Source organism: Meles meles, chromosome 13 (genome assembly GCF_922984935.1).
Source record: "Meles meles chromosome 13, mMelMel3.1 paternal haplotype, whole genome shotgun sequence".
In the NCBI taxonomy this organism is placed as follows: domain Eukaryota; kingdom Metazoa; phylum Chordata; class Mammalia; order Carnivora; family Mustelidae; genus Meles; species Meles meles.
The window spans coordinates 75,914,820-75,925,892 of record NC_060078.1 but is presented as its reverse complement, the minus strand read 5'-3'; the positions used below and the strand labels follow the sequence as shown (position 1 = coordinate 75,925,892).

The window sequence follows — 11,073 nt, the reverse complement described above, 5'->3', positions numbered from 1 at the left end:
ACAGTTTGGCTCTTTAAAAATACAAAGTAGTTGCCTGCTTAGTCCTTCTAAGGACTACTAAGTGCACTTCAAAAAGGTAGAAGTAGGAGAGGTAACAGGAATTCTATGACCTGACAACTCCCCAAGACCAAAATTAAACCGGTATATTTTCTAGCACAACAAAAGAGAATAATCACATGGGTTTTTTAAGCTCCTTGAGTTTAAGACTGGTCACATCCCGTGTTCTGGGGCTGGACTAGCAGGCATGGATTTTCTCGTGGCCAACGTACTGTCTACCTGCCCCTCTCCCCCTTGTTCTGTCATCCCTTCCTTTGACCAAAAAGACTCACAGCCTTCCAATATTATTTACCCCCGCCTCTATTTGTATCCTCAAAGGAATGTTCAAGCCAATTTGCTGTGGAGGAAGTTAGCTGTTTGATACAAAAGCAGTCTAAAGGAGCTGAGCTTTACGACTTGAATCTGTATTCATATGACTAAATCTCTTGCTGGCATTTTCAGATAGTGATGTATTTTGTACATTTTGTATGCATTCATCCTAATTCACTTCCATTTTTGCCTCCTGTATCTGTCCTGATGGTAGCTACAAGCCATGGTGTGGCATCTGGCATGGCTATAAATGAGGGTGGGAGCTAAAGTTAGGGTTAGGAACGTGTGTCTAAGGATAGGGTCTAATCTCCTTTGGGGTAAGTGGTGGGATTCCAGAAACAGACTAGGGTCTTCTAGGGAAAAAGGGAGCACGGGGGAAGCTGTGTTTGTCTTCAACCCCCACTCCACAATTTAATTCCTTCAGTGCTTACTCTGGTTTGAGGACGGCTTGCTCCCTAAAGCCAGACAAAGCCCATAGTGGAACCTTCTTGAGCACAGGTTGTTAAATTAGCCTTCCAGAGCTCAGGATCGCATCTTTCATTTAGTTTGAGAGGCTACAGCTGCATGGAGCTTTCTGCTATGTGGGAACTCTGAAATGGAGCAGGGTAAATTAATACTGTTCCCTTTTGATCTTAATGTCATAAATGTTTTTAAAGAACTGGAAATGGGGAGGTGGGTGCATGGACAAAAGGCCAAGTAGCAAAGTTAATAGGCAAGATAAATGAATTCATATACTGTTACTGTATAAATACACAAGTCAAGTTTTTAAACAGCACCAATTTCCAAGTGTATACACAACAGGATTATAACTTGGCACAAGTTTTCAAAGTGGAAATGCTAGTTGCTAGTTTAGTAATAAAAAGATCTGGTACATAAAAGATAAGGAGCTGTATTCTACCTGCTACAGATAGTGCATTTTTATACCTCCAGCCAAGTCTGAAACAAACCACAAGGAGGGAATACCCACACAAATTAATACTGGAAAGTTTACTAAACCTTCACTTCTCAAGAGGGTGATGCTGCCAGGGGCTTGCTTCACCTGGAATTAGAGTAACCGATAAAGAACAACTAAGAAATACTGTTTCCAAACAATAAAATAGTCATTTTACCGACATTCCATAAAATCGCCAGTTTTCAGTTCAGTTATGAGGCTTTTAAAAAAATATTCTAGACCTAGTAAAGTGCCTCCATAAAATAAAACATCCGAGATTAGATTGAGACAATTCATACTGATGCGCATCTAAAATAGATCGACGGAGACAGGAGATAAACAGCGCCATTAAGTTGCCAGATTTCAGGTAGTGGGAAACACACCCAGCCTTCACCGTCTGGATGTGCACAAACTAGAAACCAGAGATAAACAAATCAAAATTGTAGCGTCTAGTCTCAACCGCTCTTCGACAGCAAAGTACTCTCCGTACGGCCGGCTTGCTTTCAAAAACAAAAACAAAAACAAGACTTCCCCAGTGGAGCTAACTGCCGAGCTCCACGCCTCTCCAGCAGCGAGGGAAAGCTGGTGCGCAGACCGAAAATGAGAGCGGGCAGGCGGGGACCCTGGTGGCGTCAGGTGGCAGCAGACGGGAGCCCAGGCCGTCAGCGCGGCTTCTTCCCGGGCTGGCAGTCCCTGGCGCTGCGCGGCGGCGGGCGGGCGGCGGGCGACGGCGGCACTTTGGAGAGCGGGCAGTACTTGATCGTGTGCGCGTTGTCGCCGCTGGCGCCGCACAGGGGACACGTGTAGCGGCGCAGCACCGGGCACAGCACTCGCCCGTCGGGTCCCTTCAGGATGTGGGTGGTGTAGAGCGCCACCGCCTCCTTGTTGTTCCGGCAGAACACGCACACCTGCAGCTCGGGCTTGAGCAGTCGGGCGGCCGCCGCCCCGGAGGCGGCGTGCAGCCGGGGCTCGGCCGCCCACGCCGGGGCCCGCTCCTCGCGCGGCGCCACCTCGGCGGCGGTCGTGGCTGCAGCGGCGGGCGCGCAGCCCAGCAGCACGGCGGCGGCGCGACCCGCGAACGGGCTCAGCTCGGCGAAGCGCTCCTCCAGCAGCCCAGCCTCGGCGGGGCCCGCGGCGCACAGCTCCAGGGCGCGCAGCTCCAGCGCGCCGCCCAGGTAGCGGCCCCGGGACCCGGGCTCGTCGCTGTCGTCGTCGTCGTCCTCGTAATCGGGCGGCCCCAGCGCCGGTCCCAGCGCCCCGAGCCCGGTCCCCGCGTGAGGGGAGCAGCAGGACGAGGAGGAGGAGGAGAGCGGGGAGGTGCCGCCGCCGCCGTCTCCGCCGCGGGCGCAGCCAAAGCGCGGCTCGCCGTCCACCGCCTTGGTGATGAGCGTGGCGAGCCCCAGGTAGTCGTTCCACGAGCTGAAGGGCTGAGGGTGCGCCGGGCTCGGGGCGCTCACGTAGCGGGCGCTGGGCACGAGCGCCATGGGCGGGGGGGGCGCGGCCGCGGCTGGGCGAGCGGGGCGCCCAAGGGAAAGCCTCCATGGGCGGGCTGCGGGCCGCGCGCACCGCCTCCCCGCGACCCGCGCGGGCCGGACGGAAGAGGAGCGCCGAGCCTGCCCGCCGGCCTGCCGCGGGGTGGGGCCGCCTCGCAGCCTTTTATCGGGCCCCGCTCCTCCCCGTCCACCCCCCCACCCCACCACACACACCCCCTCGGCCCCGCTGCCGCCGCCCTGCCCCCTGCGCTACCCCGCCCCGGCCTCCTCGTCCGCGCCTCGGACGGAGGCGGAGCGGAGACGGGCGCGCCGGGGGCGGGCGGGCAGTGCGCGCGCTCCGCTCCGGCCCGCGCAGCTCCCGCGGCCCGAGCAGCTCCCGCGCCCCGCGCGCTGCGCCAGGCGAGCCAGCTGCGGGCGGCTTTCTTTCTGCGAGGGGGCGGGCGAAGCGCCGCCTCGGGCCCCGGCGCTAATTGGCTGCTGACCAGAGCCCCCTGCGCCACCGGCGCCGCTCGGGACGCCGATTGGTGAATCTGGGAGAGGGGGCGTGCCCTTGCCTGCGCTGCTGGGAGGGGAGGGCGAAGTAGGGGGAGACTAGGGGAAGGGAGGGGAGGGGCTGCTGCCCGGGCCCACCTTCTCCTGAGCGCTGTGCTTTGAGTTTGGAGCAGGTGACCAGGCCTGAGTCTCCCCGGCCGGGTGGCGAGACTCCCCGCGGACACCGGTAGGCGCGGGGATGGGGGAATGCCCCAAGGTTTGCGCACCGTCCTCCCAGCCCTGAATGCCCCAGGTCAGCCCTTCTCCCCGCTCACCGGCATCAGTAGGGAAGGCTGAGGGGAGGCAGGGTTTGGCGCGCTCTGAGAATGCAGTCATCAAGACAGAGCTGCCCAGCAATCGAGTAACTTCCGTTTGCACATCGCTTTGGACAGCTTTCAGCTGGGTGAAATCTTCGCACGAACCTCGGAGGCTGAGACAGGTTATGGTTCTTGCCGTAGTAAGTAGTGGAGGCATCGGGACTTCATCGTGCAGCAGACTCCCAACAGGTGTTCAGAGACTGGGTGGCCATTAGCTGGTGACTTAGGTAGAGATGGGGACTGGGCCAAAAAAATCTCCATCCTCTGACAGTGGTTGGTGAGTGTGTGTGAAGGGGAGGCCGCATCAAAAAATGGGCTGTATGTGCAGCTTGAAAAATAAACCACATTCAGCGTCACAATTTAATACTTTAAAATGAGAGATATTTTTGTAAAAATGATGGACAACAAATTGGAAGATTCATGCTTAGGAGGGTGCGAGGTGGTCATTCCCTTCCTAGGAGAAGGCACAACACCTTTTAAAAAATGGAAAGTAGGAAAGGCCTTAGGTACTGGGAAGGATTCTTTAGGGTTCTGTGGGACTGAGAAAATGCCGCCTCTGGTGACTGGGCTGGCAGGCAGGTGGGCAGGTCGGGACTTTCCTTTCCCTTTCTGGTGGTGTGCTCTGGCTGTAGAAACAGGGGCAGGAGGCAGCTGGTGCTCACAGCCCTCACTAGGCAGGAGGCTGTGCTTCCGGCTCTGACTGTGTCCAGCAGGTTTAGAATGACCCAGGAGGGGCTGCTCAGAACCTCACGCTGGCACTGGTTTACTTGAGAATGAATGAGGGAATCAGACTGTCAGCTGTGGAGGGGACCTTTGGGATCATTCAGTCCAACCTTACTTTACAGATGAAGAAAATGAGACCCAGAGAAGAGAAGGATTTCTTCAAGGTCACATGGTGAATATGTCACAGCCAGAACTAGAACTCAGGGCCCTTCACGAGCAGCTTGCTGGCCTTCCCGTTACACATGGACCCCGAAGGTATTTCAGACTATACGTCTGTGTATGTGTCAGCAGAAACTGAATGTCGAACACGGGGGAAACAAAGAAGAGAAATGAGGTGGGGCCCTGTGCCTTTTGCTTGGATCCCTACCCTCAGGAAGCCAGGTGGCAGGCACAGGGAAGGCCCTGGGGCAGTAACTTGATACTTTTTCTAGCCACCTGTCTGCACGAAGGGTTGAAGATATGTTTCTCAGCTTCTTCGCCTCCTCCTCCCTAACGGTTGATTTAAGTCATGAAACCAGGCAGTAATAGTCTGCACTTGCCAATCCAGTTCCTTTTTCAAGTTTGTGTTGGCATTCAAGTTAAAAAGTCATTCCTTTTTTTTTTCCTGCCTCTCTCCCACCAAAAATAAATAAAAGAGCCCGCAGAAGCGTGGCAGGTTTGCTGACACTGAGCTCCAAGCTCTGACCACAAGAACACCGGCCCCTAGAGTGGTATGAAGATTATTATTCTATAAATGGAAAATTCCACTCTGTTCGCAAAGCCCTGCAGCTCGCGTACTTTCAAGGTATGCAGACTTTTCAGCTCTGAGGAGTGGGAGCCGCTGTTCTGAGAAAAACTTGTGGAAGGAAAGGAAAGTTTAGGACTGCCAGCTTCTGGGTTGGCTTCCCCTGGGTCGGGCCAGAGGGAGTGTGGCAAGTAAGTGAGACATTTCCTCTCCCACATCACATGATTTTTAGCCCTTGTGGGTTTTTTTGGTTTGTTTTGTTTACTAGGGCAATGAAAACTTTTCAGTGAACCTGAGTGAGAACAAATGCCGTGCTGTAGGGCTGCGGGCCTAGCGGGTGGGTTGTGGTGACAGCGGAAAGATGCCCTGGAAAGAGGTGGAAGGGAGCTCATGTGTCCTGGGAGGCTTGCTACCGGCCCTTCCCCCCAGGCTGCTCACCTTAACTGCTATGGGCCTTGTTCGATCCGGGAAGACTGTCTGGAAGTGGAGGCAGAGGGCATGAGGCTTCCCCCCACGCCCCCCAGCACGAGCAGCCTCAGTGGACTGGGGAGCCTTTGCTGTTAGTTACCATAGAAAGGCCCAAGCGGGTGCCTGATCCGGTTCTGGCTTTAGTAAACGATTCCTTCTGTCACAAAACACAGACCTTAGCCGGGCCATGAGCTCTCCAGCTCTCTTTGAGGTGGTGGAACTCGCTTTAGAGATATTCTTAGTACCTCGGTGAGGTCTGCCGGCTTTTCATACCCCTTCCAGGAGTCTGGAACCAAAACAGACAGAAATGGCCGGAGCGTGAGAATTTCTTCAAGGGATCCCCTTCCATAGGTAGAGGCAGGAACCAGTTGGGACAGGCCTCCTCTCGGAGGATGGAGGGTGTGGCTCAGTTTCTTCTGGAATGGGACCGGCCCAGCACAGGCAGGAGGCTCTGTTGGGACCAGGGGTGGGCTGCTGGGATTCTGCATTCCCACCTCTCCGCATGGCTCCCGGCCCCCCGCCCGAGAGACAACACACAGGCCTCAGGCATCTCGAGGATCTTCAGAAATATGAGGTCAGCCCTGGGGAGTGAGGCAGCTTGGCAGGTGTCCAGGAGGCTCTAGAGATGCTGTGTGTCAGGCTCTGGGCTCCTGCTGACCTGCCTGCCAAGCTCTTTCTAGGTGGGTCAGGCATATTTCGGTACCTGAGGCGTGCTCTCGTGTTGTCCCAGTGTTGACTCTCCGTATCATGCCTTTGGCCAAGCTCAGGGAGTCCCAGGGATGGGGTTTCTGCCCTTCGGGGGTTAGAGTGAGCTGGAGTTAGCTGAGAAGCGCCATGGTGAAGGGGGGGTTGCTCCTTGAGCCGTGGCTGTCCTGGCGCTTCTGCAGATCCCTGTGTGGCCTTGGCTGAGGCGCTTAAACACTCTGGGCTCCAGCAACTTCCTCTGATTCTCGAGGGGCTCATCATGTCAAATGGCAGGCACTTCACCCCTCTGGCTGACTTACTCCGGTTCCAGACGAGTCTCTCTCGTGGCCTCTGGAGTTGAGCTGTGACAGGTGTCATCCAGCCAGACAGATCTCATTTCCCCTGGGCATGATTGGTTTAGGAGGGGCTGATGACCCAGTTCTGGTCCCTGAAATGTCAGGGGAGGTCTGTTAGGAGCACTCCGGGAGGGCATTTTCTCCCTTGTGTAAAAAGAAGAGAAAAGAAAAGAAACAAAGACCAGGAGCTTCCCTTTCTTCCAGCCACTGGCAGGTTACGGAGCGGAGGCCTCCCTGAGGTGATAAGTCTCAAGGGCCAGAAGCTGGCACACTGGGGATGGCTTCTTTTTTAAGAAGGCGCCATGTGTAGCCCCAACATGGGGCTCGAACTCACCACTGTGAGACCAAGACCTAAGCCGAGATCAAGAATCAGACACTTAACCGACTGAAGGACCCAGGCGGCCCCAGAAAAGTTATTAAAAAAAAAAAAAAAAAAAAGCCTCTGGGACATTTTCGTGGATGACTTGGTGACTTGTTGCAAACAACCATTAAACAGCTTTATCGTTTCAGCCACTGTCAGGCGGGGATTGTACTTACAGCTGAATTCGTTCTAACTGAACCTCGTAGCGATCTGAGAGAAAAATGCATTTGGTAATTCTGTCAGAAAGGTACGATTCAGCCGTCTGGCCCGATGGAGGGGACAGCCATATCAGAACTGGGGGCCTGTGGATAGGGGTGGGAGGAAACAAAGGGGAGTGGGAACAGGGGCTTCGTAGCGTCTCCTCTGTCACCAGCCCTGTCTTGGCGCCAAAGTCTCCCAGCTGAGAGTAATCACACACCCCCTCAGACCAGGGGCTTTACAGCGTCGCCTCACGGACCCCCACCTGCTACCCGTTCTGTGACTGCCCTCCTGGTGGAAGCAGAGAGGGGCATGGCTCCCAGCCAGTGTTCCTCTCACTCCAAAGCTGGGCTTGTCCCTCCTTGGAAGTACCGGGTCATCCTCTGGCCACGGGACGTCTGGGGCCCAAGAGGTGGAGGAGGCCAGCCGGGAGGCAAAACTGGGCTCATTCCACCACGAGTCAGAGATTGTCCCCCAACAAAGCCAATTCTGGTTGAAAGAGGTTAGATTTTTCTATTTATCCAGTGGCGAGTACATGGGTCCAGTGAGTAAGGCTTTCTCTTTGTGACCCTCGCCCCACTCCTCCCAGCCACGTCGTCTCCTCTTAGAAACCTGGGTTGTCCCAGTTTTGTTTAAAGCACATACTGCCCAGAAGGCTGACAGCCTGCAAGGCAGATATCCTGGAGTTGACGGTGCCCAGAGTAATAATAACAGTAGCTCACAGGTATGGAGCCCTTTCAAGGCACTGAGCATGGACTCCTGTCCGTTCCTACACCTTCCCAGCAGTCCTCAGGTGATACCCACTTCACAGAAAGGAAAATGAGGTTTGGGGCAGCAGAAAGAGTGTACTACTCAGCTTCACCCAGCTGGTTAGTGGGTGGGATTTCTCCATGGCCTGCGCTGTGGGCCTGGACAGTCTCCTGGCCCGTGGACATTCATTCAGTTAGAATTCACAAATCCTGCCTCCCATCTCAGCTGTTTCCCTGAATGGGACTACCGGCCTTCTCGTGCTCCTCGTCAACGCCCTCTATCTGTAGGAGGGGAGGAATCATACGTAACATGATAAACTATAAGGTCAAGATTGTTCTCCAGTGATGCATAAAATGGTGAATGATAAGGTCAGGGTTGTTCTCCAGTGGGCCTGAGGGCTGGAGTGGGGGCAGGGGGAGGCAAAGGTCAGTGAAAGGGATGAGACCAGAGTGCCAAGCGGGGCTGCTGGATACGCCTCTGCAAGTTGTGCACTGCACAAGGGCTTCCCACGCAAGGGGGTACTGTTTACTTCACACATGGGGTCGTGTGTATGAGGGAATCGCAAATAGTTTTCTGGCAGATGTGGAGTAAAGTATCTTTTTCTGATGGACTCGGTATATTATGACAGTTTTTTTCCCAACAGATGGATAAGGATGTCGTGTGAAAGAAGTACCTTTTCTTAATTGGCCCAAAGCCCAAAGCTTTGGCTCTAGGCAGAGGCACGAAATGCTAAGCTTCTTGAAAGCAGACCTCATGTGTGCTATTCGCTAGGTGCCCAAGGAGCCTTTTTAAAGCTTCAGGTGGAAACATCTCACTAACTGAGCAGACCAGGTGGGGGTCTGGCTCAGGTCTGCTCTCACAGTTCTGGGTGAATTTTTTCTGTCATTTTAGACGTCTTCTCCTGGCCCTACTTGGCTTACACTTGTATTTCCCCAGCTGTTGTGAGTTCCCCAGGGATTTCTGGTGCCCTCACGGTGCCTGGCTGAGGATGAGCGGGCAGCGGGGTCTGTCCTGAGGCGTCTCCGGCTCAGGAAGCAGAAAGTACAGTATAAACTGAATAGCCTTGGGCAAGTCATTTCCTTTCTCTGGACTTCAGTTTTCGCTCACTTACAATGACGGGCTGGGCTGAGTGGTTTCTTGGTCCTCTCTAGTTCCAAAATTTAGGTGTTCAGCATCAAGGCCAGGACCGAGTGGTGGTTGAGACGGACGTCCTTCTGACCTCATGGGGCAAACAGGTGATGAGGTTTCGGTGGGAGGCGTATTAGCTTCCTGCTGCTGCCGTAGCCCATTACCCCCAGCCTAGCGGCTTGAAACAACCAAGAACTTCCTTTCCTACCATCCTGGAGGTCCGAAGTCTGACATGGGTCTCACTGGGAACAGTCGAGGTGTCTGCAGGCCTGGAGGCTCTCAGGGGAAGCTGCCTGCATTTCTCGGGCTCCTGGCCTCCTTCCTTTTTCAAAATCAGCAACAGCAGGTTAGGTCCCTCTCTCCTGACACCTCTCTTGTTTCTTCTGCCTCCCCCTTCCGCTGTGTGATTTCAGCAGACCTACCCCGACAATCCAGGCTAATCTCCCCATGTTCATGCCATCTCATTAGCAACCTTAGTTCCACCCAGAACCTTAGTTCTCCTTTGCCTCTAAAGTAGCATTCTCAGGGATGGGGAATTAGGATGGGGACATCTTTGGGGGCCATTATTCTGCCTCCTCCCAGAGGACAGGGGGACCCCTTAGCCAAGGAGTGTCATGAGTCCTAAGACCTTATCATATCCAGAGGTCAACTGGGCTGGTAAATTTAGGTTTCCTTTGCCTGTCAAGACCTGACATGGCGCAGGGGAAGCTGTGGGGTGAGAGGCCCTCCGCAGTGTGCGTGAGTGTGTGTGTGGCCCTCAGGCAGATGGAAAGATCCGAGTTGCAGGAAGGAATGGAGAGCAAAGGAAGTAGTTAGTGTGTGTCAGATCTTCTAAACAAACTTAAAATAGCAGTTATGATGATGATGTCACTTAATTTGTGATTAAACCAGGCAAAACAAACAGTCAAGTTCAACAACAACAAAAAAACCCCAGCTGGAATAAATGCTCTACAGTCCTTGCCTTGCTCAGGAGGAGGGTGAAGATACTCACAGCTGTAATATTCTTTAACTTACGGAAAATTTCAAGCGTTACAAAAGTAAAGGTCATGGTATAAAGAACTCTAACCCAATTCACCCTTAATATATGGTGAATCTCATCTCCACACTGATTTTTCACTCCGTCTCCCATGCCATGGATCATTTTGAAGAAAATTCTGAACATCAGTGTTCATTAAATTTAGATTTTGATAAATTAGGTCTCTCTCTATATATATATAGGAAAGCAATGAAAAAGATAGAGGGTATAATAGCAGATGTAAGGAAATGGAATGAGGAAAATAATCAATTCAGGAGAGGGCACGACAGAAGGAAAATCATCACGGAAATGGGAGAACGAGTTGGGAATATACAATAAGATGGTGGAAATAAATCCAAACATAAAATTCCTTCTAGTAAATATAAGTGGACAAAATGGTTGTGTTCAAATACGAAATTTCAGACTGGATTTAGAAAACAACTATAAGGGCACCTGGGTGGCTCAGTGGGTTAAGGGTCAGCTTGTGGCTTGGGTCATGATCCCAGAGTCCTGGAATTGAGGAGCCCCACATCCGGCGCCCTGCTCAGTGGGGAGCCTGCTTCTCCATCTCCCTCTGCTGCCTCTCTCTCTGTGTCAAATAAATAGATCTTAAAACAAACAAACAAACAAACAAATCCAGCTTTATAGGGGTGTCTGAGTGGCTCAGTTGGTGAAGTGTCCAACTCTTGATCTTAGCTCAGGTCTTGGTCTCAGGGTCGTGAGTTCAAGTCCTTCATTGGGCTCCACACTGGGCATGGAGCCTACTTAAAAAAAAAAAATACAGCTATATATCCTCTGTCAGAAACACATATAAAATGTAAGGATGCAGAAAGGTTAAAGTTAAAAGGATGAGAGAAGACGTGCCAGTGGACGCTGAAAAGGAGGCTGACAGCTGGGCCGACAGCAGGCTGATAGGCTTCATGGCAAAAAGCTTTACTCGGGATCAAAGGTGGCTATGTCATGCAAAGGGTTCGCTTTACCAGGAAGATATAACAATTCTAAACTAGCATATATCTAACAATTCAGCT

General features: G+C 53.1%; 1 protein-coding gene across 1 annotated transcript; it reads right to left on the bottom strand.

The window, feature by feature from the left end:
- Positions 1-1,123: 1,123 nt before the first annotated feature.
- Positions 1,124-2,877, bottom strand: NANOS1 (nanos C2HC-type zinc finger 1). The gene is given in 2 exon segments (XM_046027592.1): positions 1,124-2,790; positions 2,792-2,877. Coding segments are annotated over 2 exon segments (879 nt in total). The 5' UTR covers positions 2,840-2,877; the 3' UTR covers positions 1,124-1,959.
- Positions 2,878-11,073: the final 8,196 nt, after the last annotated feature.